General features: G+C 36.0%; 1 protein-coding gene across 10 annotated transcripts in view; it reads left to right on the top strand.

Moving 5' to 3' along the window:
- DNAH5 (dynein axonemal heavy chain 5) overlaps window positions 1–18,524 on the top strand; it is a 323,695-nt gene that overhangs the window by 248,754 nt on the left and 56,417 nt on the right. For all 10 annotated transcript variants that reach the window (XM_082382596.1, XM_082382595.1, XM_082382592.1 and 7 more), the window contains 4 exons: window positions 7,107–7,338; window positions 8,525–8,639; window positions 8,885–9,061; window positions 14,453–14,656. In XM_082382596.1, coding sequence (XP_082238722.1) covers window positions 7,107–7,338; window positions 8,525–8,639; window positions 8,885–9,061; window positions 14,453–14,656 — 728 coding nt within the window. The remainder of the gene's footprint in view (window positions 1–7,106; window positions 7,339–8,524; window positions 8,640–8,884; window positions 9,062–14,452; window positions 14,657–18,524) is intronic.

Here is an 18,524-nt window from a genome sequence, read left to right as displayed (position 1 = left end):
CAACACCTACAGTGTTCAACCAATGGATCAGACTGTCAAAATTCATCATCCTTCAATAATATGGCCCTAACTTACTTGCAGTCTTCTCTAATCCAACACAAACCTTCTCTTGTTTTTTTTCAGATATACATCTTTTGTTTGATTTCTGAGCATCCTTCGATCATCTTTATTCTTCAACACATCGTCCCCCTTATCAAGAATCTTCTCTCTCATCTTTGTTTATCTAAGTTCCAAAGCTTAATCAAGACCCATCAGATCCTTCACTCTTCCTTTGTTCACTTAGGAATATTTTTTCCCCCTTTTCTTGAACCTCCTATATCTTTAGCACTTAAACTTTATATAATGCACCTGGGCATTTCAATCTTTTCAAACCTTTCGATAACCAGTGAGCTTTTGTGACTATGCCTCCAATCTAGTCTACTAAATATTTAGAGCCAGTATACTACATGAATATATAGTACTGTGATAGTCACAGTAGTGGATAAAATAATTATAAGACATGAGACATACCTCCTTTCTTTTATAAATATAAAATCTTGTTGGGAAAACCAGCATCTACACTTAATACCAACCTGCCTTATGTTATTTTGAAAGAATACCATCTGTAGGTATTTGAAGTACTTCAATACATTTAGGGATTTAAGTGTTATATATTCTTTTTAGAAAATTAGCAGGAAGGTTTCTAGAAAAACCATTTAAATTGCTTTTATGATCCTGATTCTGAATTAAATTATTATCCCCAGTCACATCAATGAGAAAATATATCATTTTTAGCATATTTCAGTTATATTATAATAAATATTTTCTATAAAAGTATTAAATTATTGTGTATTTTTCTAATTTATTTATTTATTCCTTAAGATATACTTTATTTTAATTTTTAAAAACCACTTTATTGAGGTATGGATGACATAAAAAGATCTGTGCATATTTAATATATACAACTTGACAAGTTTGGACATAAGTATACACCTGTGAAACTATAACCTATGCCATAAACATATCCATTATTACCTCCAAAAGATTCCTCCTCACTTGAATGATGAAGATGATAATGATTGTTTTGTGATAAGAACACTTAACATAAGATCTACCCTCTTAGCAAAATTTTTTAACTATACAATACAGTATGGGTAACTATAGGCACTATGGCATACAAGAAGGTCTATAGGGCTTATTCATATGTATAACTGAAACTTTGTATCTTTTGACTAATACCTCCCCATTTCCTCCTCCTAGCCCTTGGCAACCAACAGTCTACTCTCTGCTTCTATGATTTGATTATTTTAGATTCCTCATGTGAGTGACATCATATATTATTTGTTCTTGTTTTCTGGCTTATATCACTTAGCATAATGCCCTCCAGGTTCATCCATGTTTTTGCAAATGGCAGAATTTCCTTCTTTTTTAAAGGGTGAATAATATTCCATTGTATGTAAATACCACATTTTCTTTATCCATTCATCCGTGGATGGACACTTGAGCTGTTTCCATGTCTTGTTTATTGTGAATAATGCTGCAGTGAACATGGGAGTGCAGATATCTCTTCAGGATCTTGATTTCAATTTCTTTGGATATATACCCAGAAGTGGGATTGCTGGATCATATGATAGTTCTATTTTTGACTTTCTGAGAAACCTCTTACTGTTTTCTGTAGTGGCTGTACCAATTTACATTCCCACCAACAGTGTAAGAGGGTTTCCTTTTCTCCATACCCTCTCCAGCACTTATTATTTGTAGACTTTTTGATGATGGCTATTCTGACTGGTGTGAGGTGATACCTCACTGTAGTTTTGATTTGCATTTCTCTAATAACTAGCGATGGTGAGCATCTTTTCATACCTTTTGGCCAACTGTATGTATTCTTTGGAGAAATGTCTATTTAGATCTTTTGCCCATTTTTCAATTGGGTTGTTTGGTTTTTTGATATTGAGCTGTATGAGCTCTTTGTTTATTTTGGAGATTAATCCCTTGTTGGTTGCATCATTTGCAAATATTTTGTCCCATTCTGTAGGCTGTCTTTTCATTTTGTTTATGGTTTCCTTTGCTGTGCAATAGCTTTTAAGTTTATGTCCCATTTTTTTAGTTTATTTTTTATTTCCATTAATCTAGGAGACGGATCCAAAAAGATATTGCTGTGATTTATGTCAAAGAGTGTCCTCTGTACTATGTTTTCCTCTAGGAGTTTCTCATTGTGGTTTTGATTTGCATTTCCCTGATGATTAGTGATGTTGAGCATCTTGTCATATACCTGTTGGTATTTATATTCGTATATCTTCTTTGGAAAAATATGTTTAGTTCCTTTGCTCATTTTAATCAGGTTGCTTGTTTTTTGCTATTGAGTTGTAGGAGTTCCATATATATATAAAAATATATATAAAAAATATAAATATATATAAAAATATATATATTTAACCCTTTATTAGGTTTGCAAATATTGTCTCCCATTGCATAAGTTGCCTGTTCATTTATTGATTGTTTTTTGCTGTACATAAGCTTTTTAGTTTGTAATCCCACTCATCTACTTTTGCTTTTGTTGCCTGTGCCTTAGGTGTCACATCCAAAAAATTGTTACCAAGACCAATGTTAAGAAGCTTTTCTTCTACATTTTCTTCTAAGACTTTTATGGTTCAGGTCTTATGTTTAAGTGTTTAATCCATTTTGAGTGAGTTGATTTTTGTGTATGATGTAGGATAAGGGTCCAGTTTCATTCTCTTGCATATGGATATCCAGTTTTCACCATTTATTGAAGAGGCTATCTTTTCACCATTGTGTATTATTGGCACCCTTGTTGAAGATCATATGACTGTACGTGTGTGGGTTTATTTCTGGGCTCTCTATTCTGTTCCATTGGTCTACATGTCTGTGTTTATGCTAGTACCATGTTGTTTTAATTTTTGTAGGTTTGTTATATATTTTGAAATCAGGAAGTGATTCTGATTTGTCCTTGCTCAAAATTGGGAGTCTTCTGTGGTTCCATATGAATTTTAGCATTTTTATTTTCTATTTCTGTATAAAATGCCTTTGGAATTTTGATAAGGGTTATATTAAATCTGTAAATTACTTTGGGTAGTATAGACATTTTAACAATATTAATTCTTCCAACCTGTGAACATATGATGTCTTTCTATATATTTATATCTACTGTAATTTTTTTATTAGTGTTTTATAGTTTTCAGTACAAGTCTTTCACACCATTGGTTGAGTTTATGTCTAAGTATTTTATTTTATTTTTTGATGCTCTTGTAAATGGTACTATTTTCTTAATTTTGGGTAGTTTATTCTTATTGTTTAGAGCATTTTTCTAATTTAAAGATACTCAGAAAAAGCCAAGTGTCCTCCTCTTTATTCCACACATACCATAAATACTAGATTTTGTAGTAATTATATTGCTTCTGAAAAAAAGTGAGATTTTTATATGTATGAATTTAAATGGACTGAATCTCTAGATGAAACATTTAAAGAAATATACGCTTTATTTTATTTCTTAAAATTCTTGTCCTTCCCACCATTTAGTAATCTCCGTTTTGGCAAATCTTTGTTTTTATCTTTAAATGGAGTTGTTTTGAATTGCTTCTAAGTATCTGTATTATCTTTATTCTGGTGATATTGTATTTCTTAATGAAACACTGTGATTCCAAAGTCACTACTAAATCAATTAAGTTCATTTAGATTTCTCCAAGGTAAAGATAATTAATAATGTTCTACTAGACTCTGTTTTAAATCAGCACATTATTATTAAAATGAGCCATCCTTATTTGTAACTAAAGTTTCAACAAAATCAATAGCATATATATGGCATATATTTCTTTTCAAAGAAGGCCATTTTAGTTATGTAAATAAACTGTCCCTCTTTGAAAATTATTACTTGATTTATACTATACAAGATTTTGGCCTTATGAGTTAGTCACCACTGCTTCTGCAACTGCTCACAACTAATGGTGTATCATAAAGAGAAATGAGGCAACTGCACACAATAACCACTCAGAAAGTAATACCAACCATATAGTTCCCACTGTTTCCCAGAAAAACTAGCATATTTTGTTTATGAAGCACATTAATCAGAAGATATTTTTGAACTTTGGGCTTCAATGAAAAAATGTTTGTTAACAGTCTAAAAACTCTATATAGTTTTGTTGTATTTGAATTTCTAAATCAAGGTGCTGTAGGCATTGGAATTCATCATCTTGGGCTTTGAATTCCAATTCTCCTACCTAGAGGCAAACTTCTCTAAGCTTCATTTTCCTTGTCTATAAAATATACATAGTGATATCCATCACTTAAGGATATCCTAAGGATTAATTAATAAAGTTTTATGATTTAGGATCTGCCAGGATTAGATATGCTTGCCTTCTGAATGTAGCAATTAAGAATCTGTTTGGCTGTAAGAGAAAACCAGAGCAGCATAAACAAGTAGGTTTTTTTTTTTTTTTTTCGTTTTCCTGCTACCAAGAAAGCGCACAGATGTGCAGCCTAGAACAAAGCCAGTGGGGACCTTACTCCTATCTTGCTGTCATCCTTAGGGTGTGCCTCTTGTTCTTATAGGCACAACAGGGCTGCTGCATCTCAAGGCTTTGTGTCTGTTGGTGTCTTATGAAGCTTTACCTTTTATGTCAGGACAGGATTCTTCCCCAGGGACTTTTGTCTGCATGTCTTTGGCCAGAACTGAGTCACTCCCAGCTACATGAGGGTTTGGAGAATCAAAGACTTTTAGTTGGGCAGATTGTTACTCTGAGCAAAATCAAGATTCTTTTAGTAACAAAGAGAGGGTATGGCTACTGGATAGGCAACTAATGTGCCCTTCTCACTTTATTACTTCAGTTCTTTTAATCCAAATGAAGTGGGAATTTGAGGGCACCAAAATTCAGGGACTGAGGCCATTGTACTCCCTTCTATCCCACACATCCATCACCTTATTCTACATCAAGTGAAGTGAACAAACAATACCAGGATATAACCTATACCAACTTCAGACATCAGCCTAAAGTTGGGCCCCAAAACTGGCATTGCTGCCTTGGTGATTGGATATTGAAGATGACTAAAGGGTTTTCCATGGCCTTTTGTCTGAGTCTCAGCAGGCTTGGGTAACCCTAAGAGGAACTGGTCCTTTTTTTAACCTTTCCTGCATTAGAGATTGTGGGTCTATGGAAAAATATACTTAGAATCCATTCCATTTTTTTTTTTTCTTTGACTTTTTGGAGACACAAAAAGACAACTTGCTAAATAAAGAAAAAAGTTACCATTATTGATACTGTCTGTTCGTGTAAGGATAAAAATCATTACATGGTAAATACAAGAAAGTTTTCAGAAAGTGGGGATGTCCCTGAGAATATCCCATAATGCCAGGTAAAGCACTTGGTATCATGCCTGGCACATAGTAAATATTGCTGCCATTGTGGTTAAAACCTACAAACAATTTGTCATAGGCAAGAATAGTTCATATGTTTCCAATAACCAGACTTAAACTTCCTAGAATTTAAATTGTTCTTTATAGTGGTTGCTTAACTCATATGAAAAAATGACTTCTGAGTGTCTTAATTTATTGCCTTTCATTGTCTACAGTAAACTATATTTGTAACCAAGCTGATAAATTGTCTCTATTATTTACATAGATGTAAATACTACCCCACAATTACATCATTAAGAACTTAATTTAGTGATCAATTACTAACAGTGAGAAGATACCATTTTTTAATTTCTCTGCTAGCTATCACCTGATAGGTTTTTTCACTCCATTCCTTCTCTTTCTCTCCCTCCTTATTGGCCATATTTGTATTTGCAGCTCTTATGTACATTTTCCAATACTTTTAGCACTTTTAAAAGAAATCCGTAGGCCATTTTCTTCTAAGATGAATAAAGATGGTTGTGACAATTTTTAACTGGGTTATGTATAACCCTTGTAAATTCCTTGGGATGGAGACCAAGTTTCATAGTGGTGGGTGCTTAGCACACACTCTACGTATATGTGATGATGGATTAGCTCTGACTTTATGGGCTATTCTTATAATAAGAAATGTTGTCTTAGAATTGGTCCCATGTTTGGCACTGTTGGGAAGATAAAGGTCTACAACAGAAGATTTTTACTCATACATTTTTAAACGATACCATAAATTAGAATTGACTACAGATGGCCAGCTGCCACATTTAAGAATAAGATGGCCAAGGCAAAAAAAAATTTAGTGATGAACATTCCACATGCCAAATGCAATCAGAGCCTGGGGGAATTAAGGTTATGGAAGGTTCTGAGTTAAAAAAAAATAATAAATGGGGTTGTTAAATATGAATACCAGGTGGACACTGATTTCTGAGTTATTTGTACCACTTTTGTCCTTATGTAAACCATAAAACAGTCTGGCTGCTGACCAGAACCTTCAGCTGTGTAGAAGAGACTTCTTTGTACATGTACCAGAAAACAAAGAATTATGATAGGCTTAAAGTCTGTTATGGTTTTGTACATGAAAGGGAAAATAAAATTGTTGATGTCATAGGCCTGGGGCCAAAAATGCTGACATATATCTACCTAGCTGAGGCTATAAAAATGGCATGCATTCCTAAGAATTGTCTTAAGTTTTTAAAGATATCCAGTTAACTTTTTTTTTTTTTTTTTTTTTTTTTTTACTTTTCGGCCATGCTGCATGGCATGTGGGATCTTAGTTCCCCGACCAGGGATCAAACCCATGCCGCCTGCATTGGAAGCGAAGAGTCTTAACCACTGGACAGCCAGGGAAGTCCCAACTTAAAAAAAAAACTTTTTTTTTAATTGCAGTATACTTGATTTACAATGTTGTGTTAGTTTCTGCTGTACAGCAAAGTGAGTCAGTTATACATATACATATATCCACTTTTTTTTAGATTCTATTCCCATATAGATCATTACAGAGTATTGAATAGAGTTCTCTGCATTATTCAGTACGTTCTTATTAATTATCTATTCTATATATAGTAGTGTGTGTATGTCAATCCCAATCTCCCAATTTATTCCTCCCACCTCTTTTCACCCCTGGTAACCATAAATTTGTTTTCTACATCTGTGACTCAAGCCAGTTAACTTTTAAAATGGTAATTCTCTTTCACATTTCACATGCTGTTGTCTTTATTCTTTCTAGTGTCTGAGCACTTCCTCTCTTCCTATGATATTGACTGCAGTTTGGAAACCAAGAAGGAAGTGGTCCAGTGCATGGGCTCCTTCCAGGATGGGGTAGCTGAGAAGTGTGTTGATTATTTCCAGAGATTCCGACGTTCTACCCATGTGACACCCAAATCATACCTCTCCTTTATTCAGGGCTATAAGTTCATATATGGAGAAAAGCATGTGGAAGTGCAAACTCTGGCCAACAGGTAAGTGTGAGGGTCAAATACAAAGTTATTTTAAAGCAACAGCTTTTAACTAGGGGCAAATTTGCTCCTAGTGGACGTTTTGCAGTAACTGGAGACCTTTTTGTTTGTTACAGCTAAGGTGGAGGGGGTGGAGAGGTGCTACTGGCATCAGAAGAGTTAGGGGTCAGGAATGCTGCTAAACGTCCTAACGGTGCACAGGACACCCCTCCACTGCAAAGTGTTATTCAGCCCCGAATGCCACTAGTGCTGAGACTGAGAAACCTTCCTCTCAAGTTTGTTCAGAGGATTATTCCCTGGTTGCTAGGGGCTTTATTCTTGCCCAATAGGGTTAAATGTTGCCAGGTTTTCATGTGGCCTCCCACTTTCTATAATATTGCATGACAATAATAGAAACCGTGGACCTGGAGGAAAGCTGAGAATACAGACATCCCCTCCCCGCGCTACTCATCTCTTTCTTCCTGCACATTCTGAGTGTCTGGGATAGAAAAGTCTGCTTGATGCTTATGTTCTCTGCATAGTAAACAACCCTATTCACTGAAGTTTGTTCCCAATTTCCCTGCTCTGCCTTGCTCTTTTCTGAACACTTATATCTTCTGCCTGAATATAGCCAAGAATCAGCCAAGGTTGTTACATAAGGGACCTCTGGGTGGGTGATTGGACTGAATGACTCTGAGGACTCCTGTCTTTAAGATCACATTATTTCAGAGTCAAGCAGGCAGTTGGGCCCTTCACGAGGCTGTTCTGATGGCTTTAAATTTGTTGCTTTTCTTGATCCCAAATCTTTCTTCTTTTAACTTCATTGGTCTCGTTAGAAAAACAGAAGTTATTTATTTCCCTTTCTCCATGATAAGACTTCAGGCATTTGAAGTCTACTGTCTTTTAGCTGAAGTTCATTAAGCATGTTTCCTGCATGAGACAGATTCTAGACACTGTCGTTCCTCATGTCACGCAGTGTTCTTAGCAGACTTAGTCTTTTCACACATGGTCTATGAAGAACATACAAGTGTCTTTAGTCTGGAATCAAGCCTGGACATTTACTCTCTTTGTCAAGCCCTCTCGGGTTTGCTATTGTATATACATTATTCTTCAAATATGACCATTACTATATACATCAATAGACCAGTGCTTAGAAAATGTGGCCAAGAAACACACATTTTACACTCCCCACTTGGATTTTTAATCTCAGAATGAATACTGGATTGGAAAAGCTAAAAGAAGCTTCGGAGTCTGTTGCAGCCCTGAGCAAAGAATTGGAAGTGAAAGAAAAGGAGCTCCAAATGGCCAATGATAAAGCCGACACGGTGAGTAGACATTGACACGTGGACCATATTCACTTTGAATTCCCAGCTCATAAATGTTAATGATGTATGCTCCTTCACTAAATTATAACCATGGAAGTACAAATTATTTATTTCCATTAGAATACCATACTCTTAATTCTATGTACGAAGAATTGTGTAAGTGGACAAAATCAAGGCAAAAATGTGCATTTCCAGCTGGGTCTTTGGTAATTTTTGATGTACTTTTTTGTTTTATATTAAATTAGGTCTTAAAAGAAGTGACAATGAAAGCACAGGCTGCCGAAAAGGTCAAAGTTGAGGTACAGAAGGTGAAGGACAAAGCCCAGGCCATTGTTGACAGCATCTCTAAAGATAAAGCCATTGCTGAGGAAAAACTGGAAGCAGCAAAGCCAGCGTTAGAAGAAGCAGAAGCAGCCTTGCAGGTATGCCTTTGTGATATAACAGATGCCACCTTTTAGGGCCTTGGAGGAAGATTAAGGCAGAAAAGATGAATAACAACAAGGAAATGTTCTACCGCTTCAGCTGAAAGCTCTTTCTACTGGAATGATTTCAAGTAATATTTTCTGCTTGGAGATGTTATTTGAGTTTTTTAGATATTGCACATGGCTCTTCACATCTCATCTTCCTCACTCATGAAGGATGGGCAGTGTCATATAATGGTGATCTGGAGTCCTGGGTTCTCATTTCAACTCTGTAACCAATAAGCTATGTGACATTGGGAAAGTCACATAAAATCTCTAAAACAACATTTATTTTTCACTCATTCATTGCGGACGTTGGAGTAGGTTGGTAAGATACAACATTCTCTGAGTGTGTATATGAATTATCCAAATAAAGGACTACTGATCTAACGTACCACATTAATGTCAGAGTTCCAACACAGTTACTCAGCGCGATTGTGTGGCAAGAAGAGACATGGTGAAATTAAGAAAGAGGTTGGGTTCAGAGAAAATATGTTGAGTTTAGTGAAATAGGCCACACCTTCAAGGGCTGGTCGAGTTTTGAAGACCCAATTTGAGATATTTTGGATTTACGATTGCTTTTACTTTAGTCTTACTCAACTACTGCCTTATGTTATTGATTCCTGGCTTAGAATGTGGCTGAAGAAATGGAACACTGCTGATGTGTCCACTGCTAATTCAAGTTATAGAACCTTCATTGAACATGCATCATTACTTGATAATGTAATTATTATTTTTCACCACCGTCTCAGCACACCACCTGAAACACTTCTAAATGCTTTTGATCCAAGTTAAGTCTTTAAGCTTTCTGAGTCAATATACAACATACTGTATAAGAGAATTTCTACTCTTTTGAGACAATGAAGATATTGCCTTCTTTTTTTATCTTTCCAATTTTCACGCTACTCTTTTATGTGATATATCTTTCCTTATTTTTTCTCCATCCCTCCTTGCACTGGCTAAACTGTCCTCCTTAATCCTTGAAGCCCTCCAGGGTCTTGAGTCTCTCAGATTGGTGGGTACCTCATCTCCCCCGCCCCACTTTTAAAAAGCCAATTTATGAAGGTAAGATTGACGTATAAAAAGCTGTACGTATTTAATGCGTATAGCTCACTGAGTTTGGGATGAGTGTACACCTATGAAACCATCACCGTCTTCAAGGCCATAGATATATCCATCAATGCCCGAAGTGTCCTCCTGCTCCCTTTATTATTATTACTATTTTTTTGTGATAAGAACACAGCTTAAGCTCTACCCCCTTAACAAATTTTAAGTATACAATAAAGTATTGATAACTATGGGCACTATGCTGTGTAGTAGATCTCTAGAATTTATTTATCTCGCATAACGAAAACTATGTACTCTTTTTAAAAAAATTTTTTAACCTTTTTATTGGAGTATAATTGCTTTACAATGGTGTGTTAGTTTCTGCTTTATAACAACGTGAATCAGTTATACATAAACATATATCCCCATATCTCTTCCCTCTTGTGTCTCCCTCCCTCCCACTCTCCCTATCCCACCCCTCTAGGTGGTCACAAAGCACCGAGCTGATCTCCCTGTGCTATGTGACTGCTTCCCACTAGCTATCTATTTTACATTTGGTAGTGCATATATGTCTATATATACACTACCACTCTCTCACTTTGTCCCAGCTTACCCTTCCCCCTCCCCGTGTCCTCAAGTCCATTCTTTAGTAGGTCTGCGTCTTTATTCCCATCTTGCCCCTAGGTTCTTCATGACCATTTTTTTTTTTTTTTTTTTTTAGATTCCATATATATGTGTTAGCACACAGTATTTGTTTTTCTCTTTCTGACTTACTTCACTCTGTATGACAGACTCTAGGTCCATCCACCTCACTACAAATAACTCAATTTCATTTCTTTTTATGACTGAGTAATATTCCACTGTATATATGTGCCACATCTTCTTTATCCATTCATCTGTCAATGGACACTTAGGTTGCTTCCATGTCCTGGCTATTGTAAATAGAGCTGCAGTGAACATTGTGGTACATGACTCTTTTTGAATTCTGGTTTTCTCAGGGTATATGCCCAGTAGTGGGATTGCTGGGTCGTATGGTAGAAAACTTTGTACTCTTTGACCATCACCTTCCCATTTGCTTCTTCCTGCAGTCCCTGGCAACCACCCTTCTACTGTCTGCTTCTATGAATCTGTTTTAGATTCCACGTATAAATGAGATGGTACAGTATTTGTCTTTCTTTTTAGCTTATTTCACTTGGCATAATGTCCTCCAGATCCATCCATATTGTTGCAAATGGCAGGATTTCCATTTTTTTTTTAAAGGCTGAATAATATTCCATTGTATGTAAATACCACATTTTCTTTGTCCATTCATCCGTCAATGGACATTTACGTTGCTTCCATTATCTTGGCCATTGTGAATAATACTGCAGTGAACATGGAGGTGCAGATATCTCTTCAAGATCCTGGACCTCATCCTCCCCCCGCCCCTTTTAAGGTACTCTGGCTTCACCGAGAGTCTCTGATCAACAGAGAGAAGACAATGATCGTGTAACTTCTAAACCTTTATTGAACTCATGATACCTAACAGCATCATAGGAACTGAGCATATGGTATCTCAGTTCTTACACGTTTACATTTTCCCAAGATTTAAAAAGCTTAGCATTTGTTTTGATATTATAAAATATTTTACAGTATCCTTCTAATTTAGTACTCTCTACCACTAAAATATTCAACATAATCATCAATGCAGAAATGTGTGGGAACAGGGGTAAGGTGAGGGGATATATAGGAGAGGTTTTCAATAATTTCCTTCATTGGTTCTGTCTCCATTTTATTGCCTCTTTATGAGCTTTTGAAATCTTGAAGTCTGGTACTACTAATTTATACTAAGAAAGTTCTGGGTACATCCAAACTCTCTTTTGGCATCAGGCCACATAAATCTACACAACAAATAAGGTAACAGCAAAGAATGTGTCTCATCCTATCTCAGTGCTTATCTGACTTGACACAAATATATATAAATATGTATTTATATATAACAGCCATATTGCTTTGCCTGCAGAAAAAAACAGGAATCTAATACTTAGCTGAAATAGGTTGCACTTCAGATATACTCCTCTCCCGGACTCTTTTTACCTGGGTACCTAACATAATTGAGCCCAATTCTGTTTGAAAATTCCCCCTTTTAAAGCTAAAGTGAAAATAAACAAATAGGACCTAATCAAACTTATAAGGTTTTGCACAGCAACGGAAACCATAAACAAAACAAAAAGACAACCTATGGACTGGGAAAAAATGTTTGCAAATGATGAGACCAACAAGGGCTTAATTTCCAAAATATACAAATGGCTCATATAGCTCAATATCAAAAAGACAAACAACCCAATCAAAAAATGGACAGAAGATCTAAATAGACATTTCTCCAGAGAAGACATACAGATGGCCAACAGGCACATGAAAAGATGCACAACACCACTAATTATTAGAGAAATGCAAATCAAAAGTACAATGAGGTACCACCTCACAGGGGTCGGAATGGCCAACATCAAAAAGTCTACAAATAATAAATGCTGGAGAGGGTGTGGAGAAAAGGGAACACTCCTACATTTTTGGTGGGAATGTAAATTGGTGCAGCCATTGTGGAGAACAGTATGGAGGTTCCTTAAGAAACTAAAAATAGAACTACCATATGACCCAGCAATCCCACTACTGGGCATATATCCAGAGAAAACTATAATTTGAAAAGATACATGCACCCCAGTTTTCACTGAAGCACTATTTATAATAGCCAAGACATGGAAGCAACCTAAACGTCCATCAACAGAGGAATGGATAAAGAAGATGTGGTATATACATACAATGGAATACTACTCAGCCATAAAAAAGAATGAAATAATGCCATTTGCAGCAACGTGGATGGACCTAGAGATTATCATACTAAGTAAAGTAAGTCAGACAGAGAAAGACAAATACCATATGATATCACCTATATGTGGAATCTAAAATATGACACAAATGAAATTATCTATGAAACAGAAACAGACTCACAGACACAGAGAACAGACTTGTGGTTGCCAAGGGGGAGGTGGGGAAGGGTTCGATTGGGAGTTTGGGGTTAGCAGATGCAAACTATTATGTATATATGTATAACTGAATCACTGTGCTGTACACCTGAAACTAACACAGCATCGTAAATCAACTATACTTCAATAAAGTAAATTTTAAAACAAACAAACAAATAAAAAGCTAAAGTGAAATAAGCATGTCCAGCTCTTTTATATCCACTTTAATTTGATCCTTCTTTCCCTATTGGCAGGTATTATATTTCTCTCCTTTCTTTTATAGCCAAGCATCTCAAATTAAGGTCTGTCTGCAATTTCCAGTTCTTTACCACAAATTCCCCTTCACTTCCAGCTGTCTAGAATTCACAAATGCTAGTGTGTTGTAACAAACCTTTTCAAAGTAGATAGTTCCATTTCTAATGACCAAGTTCAGTGGTTTTCTTCTTTTTTTCCCCAATTCTCAGAGAAAAGATCATTAGCTTTGATGGGAAGGGGGTTGCGTACCTTTCTTTGACAGGAGGGATGCCAATGCAAATCAGATGGAAGGTTTTTCAAGACCTGGAAGGAATGAATGTACACTATGTCCTAGAAATAGGACAGTGTCATATGCTTATCTTTCATATTTTTCCAATGTTTATTCCATAGAGAGTTTGATAGAACAGTTATCGACTACAACAAGTCTAGGTGACTATTAAGTAATTTTCTGTATAAGAATCTCTGTACTAGGAATGGAACAGAACTTTTCTAAGAGCTTAGTGAAATTCCTATTGCTCAAATTCCATCATTTAAAGGTTAGTTCCCAGCGAAGAAACCTCTAATTATTCAGTGTGGCAGCCCTGAGGCTACAACTAGTGTCAGACCCCGGTGACAAGTCTTAAGAGAGAGAGGCAGATTCTTGACCTACATAACTAATGAGTAAAAAAAAAGCACTGCAAATTCTGGAGTTTTCCTGGTTTAGAATCCCTGGAATCTACTTAAGTGCTGACGATTCTTTTCCTTTCAGATAACAGTTTTTTTTCTGACGCTAAGTTGTCATTACAATTTTAGAGATGTCACAGCTCCTTATCCGCTTGCGAACACGTCTCTCACTGTATCTCCTTTGGCTGTCACTTTGAATTGTAAGAATGTGAACTTTGGGGGATGTGTGGTTTTTCTTGGGGATTAAATCTGCATCTAGCTCCCATGACGGCATCAAACTTAAAAATGCTTGCTTTCCTCTGTTGAAGTAGTAGCCTTTAGAGAGTAAAGGTTTGTTTTCACTTTTCTTATCTGAGATTGGGTGATGACCTCCTTTCCTCCCCAGACCATCAAGCCTTCTGACATTGCTACTGTCCGCACGCTGGGCCGACCCCCCCATCTCATCATGAGGATCATGGATTGCGTGCTGCTGCTGTTTCAGAGGAAAGTCAATGCAGTGAAAATTGACCTGGAAAAAGGCTGTACAGTTCCTTCCTGGCAGGAATCTTTAAAACTGATGACTGCAGGAAACTTTTTACAGAATTTACAGGTTGGTGGTTCAATAATGATGGGCTAGGAGGGGACTCAGACTTCATTAGAGTATATGGGTCCTTTAATAGAAGACGTTTCTGAAGAGAATCTACTCTATGGACATATTTTTAACTTACTAATTTTTTTCATCTTTATTGGGGTATAATTGATAAATAACACTTTTATATAATTAAGGTGTATGACTTGATGTTTTGATATATGTTAATACATTGTGAAATGATTTCACCAAAATCCATCCACTAAATCCAATAAATAGCCAATTAAATATCCATCACCTCACATAATTACCATTTTTTCCTTTCTTTTTTTTTCGTTTTTTGTGGTGAGAGCATTTAAGATCTGCCCTCCTAGCAAATTTCAAGTAAACAATACAGTATTGTTAACGATATTCACATTGTTGTACATTAGGTCCCCAGGACCTTCTCATCTTGCATAAGTGACCCTTGACCCTTGACCAACATCTTCCCCTTTCTTCCTCCCCCCAGCTCCTGGCTACCACCATTCTACTCTCTGCTTCTATGAGTTGGCTATTATAAGTGACACCATGAAGGCTCTGTCTCTCTCTGGCTTATAGTACTTGGCATAATGGTCCATCCATGTTGTCACAAATGGCAGAATTTCCTTCTGTTTTAAGCCTGAATAATACTCTACATACATATTTTCAACTTATATTTACGTATTTTTTCAGAGTAGAATTTCTCTTTCAAATATGAGACATTGTAAGTATTAGAGCTTTTCCTGGCAGATTTTAGGCATATTAAAACATCATCAGCAACATATTTCAGTAAAAGTTAAAAAAATCATTTTAAGGAACCCAAACATATGTGCATATATTATTTGCATATGAGTACATATATATTTTTATTTCACAAGTCTCAATTGTAGTTTTTCGAGTATTAATTTGCATCTTTTAAATTTCATTATGAGGTAACATTTACATATGATAAAATGCACAAATTTAAAGTGTATATTGTAAATCAACTACACTCCAATATAAAATAAAAATTTAATTAAAAAAAGGGTATAGCTTAATGAGTATTTACATATGTCTATACCTATTAATGAACACTGAAATCAAGATTTGTATTTCCAGACCCCAGCAATCTCTTTTGTGTCCCAACACAGTCAGTAATCTCCCCTAAGATAAACATTATTCTGACCTTTATCCCGATAATTAGTTTCACCTGTTTTGAAATTTACGTATATGAAATCATATCATATGAACTCTTTTGTTTTGACCTCTTTCGTTCAACACGTCTGTGAGATTCTTTCTTATTGTTGCACAGGACAATATTTCATTCTTTTTTCATTGCTACACAGCTTTTCAGTAGATGAATATCAGTAGTGTGCAATAGTGTGTGACAAATGTTTAACAACTGGTTCTCTGGTGAGAAAAAAGAAAAAGCTCTGATTTGTAGTGTTTGCCAATTTTCATAGTGTAAATATCCCCACAATGACTGATTTCAAGCTACCAAAATAATGTTGCTGAATGTAGAGTTGGGAAGAGGTACATGGTAGCATGCTGTGATAAGGTAGTCCCACTGGGTAGATACAATAAATGTAAATGACCTCAAAAATGTAGATAGTAAAATGTAGCAAAATAATTAGAAGGTGATGACTTTTGACTATACATTATTTTTGTTCAAAATAACATTTAATTGTAAGTTTTTATAATTTAATTTTAAATAATGGCTGTATTTAACAAGTCTGTAAAATTTCTGAAAATTTAGTAATCGTTTCTCATAAGTTTATATCTACCAGCACCAGCGTGAAATGCTGTAATGTACTTTAATTTGTTTGTCCTTGTATTGTTGATGGATTTTTGAGACGTTACTAGTTTTGGGCTATTATTAAAAAAGCTACTTTGAATATTGGTCATTTAGTGGGCATGTTTTCATTTCTATTGGCTCTATACTCAGGAGTGGAATTTCTGGGTCTTAGGTTATACATTTAATCAGCCTTAGTAGATAGTGCCAAAGAGTTTTCAAAAATTGTTGTTATCAGTTTACATACCCACAAGCAGTGTATGATTTGCTCCATGTCTTAACCATTTTCTACTTTTAGCTATTCTGATGGGTTGGTGGTGGTGTCTTATTATTGTGGTTTAGTTTGCATTTCTCTGATGACAAATGATGCTTAAAATCTTTTCATCAGTTTATGAGCCCCTCGGGAACTCTTTGGTTAAGTGCCTGTACATTTAAATGTACAGATCGCCTGGACATTTAAATTTTTTATTATTTTGTAGAATTTATATATAAAATATGGGTAATTTGTCATTTATATGTTTGCAAATATCTTCTCCCGCTTTCTGCCTTAGTTGTTCATTCCATTAATGGTGTCTTTTTTTTTTTAAATTAATTTGGTTGTATTTCTTTTTTTTTTTTTTAATTTATTTATTTATGGCTGTGTTGGGTCTTCGTTTCTGTGCGAGGGCTTTCTCTAGTTGCGGCAAGTGGGGGCCACTCTTCATCGCGGTGCGCGGGCCTCTCATTATCGTGGCCTCTCTTGTTGCGGAGCACAGGCTCCAGACGCGCAGGCTCAGTAATTGTGGCTCACGGGCCCAGTTGCTCCGCGGCATGTGGGATGTTCCCAGACCAGGGCTCGAACCCGTGCCCCCTGCATTGGCAGGCAGATTCTCAACCACTGCACCACCAGGGAAGCCCTAATGGTGTCTTTTGATAAGGAGATACTCTTAAGTTAAGTATCGTCCGATTTATCAATACTTTCCTTACAGTGCTTTCTGCGTTCTGTTTAGGAAATCTTTGCCCATCTCTAAGGCCGAATAAATGCTTCTGTGTTTTCTTCTGGCAGTTATATTGTTTTCTCTTTAATATTTAGATCTTGAGACAACTAACTGGGAATACCCATCCCCCATCCATGACCCAAGCACTCTTCAGCACCGTCTTTCGTTCAGTTTTTAATTTATCATTGCCCAAGTGGCTGCTATGGCCAGAGCATCTTGTGAGGCGCCTTACAGCAGCTATAACACCAAGTAGCTTCTGAAACCAGTGGGCCATACAGACTCGTTTCAGATAATTAAAATATAAGCCTCTGTGATGTAAGGGCCACCATGAAGGAATAACATGCTATTTGAGTGGATAGGAGGTAGTGATTAATCAGACTATGAGCGTGTGGAATAGCAGTGGTCCTTGGGCATTGGGGGCGGAGCTTAAAAAGTGTCCACTGAAAAATGTGCAGTGGAATTGCACTTGCCTTATATACCTGGTGCAAGGCCACTGCTCTTGGAAGCTACCTTGCTATTTGCCTTTTGTCACCACCATCCTTCTGTTGTTCCCAGGTATTCTTCTGGCTTCACTATTTTTCAAGTCTCATAAAAGAAACTTGCATTTAAAGAGGTCTGATTGAAAGTGTGTTTTGCTCTGTGTTATGTATGTTCTGTGAAGGCTTATTTCTCTGAATTATTTAGGTGCTAAATTTCTTTCTACTTGGAAAATATTTAATTATCCTCGGTTAGATGATCAAACACCACATTTCAAAGATCCAATTTCATTGTTTGGTCAGTCTTCTCTCTTAATACAAGAAGGCACTCATAATCCATTTCTGCTACTATTTTAAAATTTTATCCCTCCAGAAAAGAACAGTTCTCTCATAATCTTGATAGTTCTATGATTTAAAGTTAATTCATCACCCTGAAGGCCTAATGTCCAAATTATTTTCTTCACATTTCAGGTGAGTTTAATAGAACCTCCCTCTGAATGTATTAAGCATTTGGTTGCTGCTAAATGCTAAATATTTATGTCTAAATATATATGCTTTACATTTTTATATACAATGCTAAATATATGTACCATTTCATATGCCTAAATATATATGATTGTTGCCTAATAACCTGAAATATCAACAAA

The sequence above is a fragment of the Balaenoptera borealis genome (assembly GCF_965194805.1).
Source record: "Balaenoptera borealis genome assembly, chromosome: 2".
Taxonomy (NCBI): Eukaryota; Metazoa; Chordata; class Mammalia; order Artiodactyla; family Balaenopteridae; genus Balaenoptera; species Balaenoptera borealis.
The sequence above is the reverse complement of the archived record's forward strand: the minus strand, read 5'-3'. Positions and strand labels throughout refer to the sequence as shown.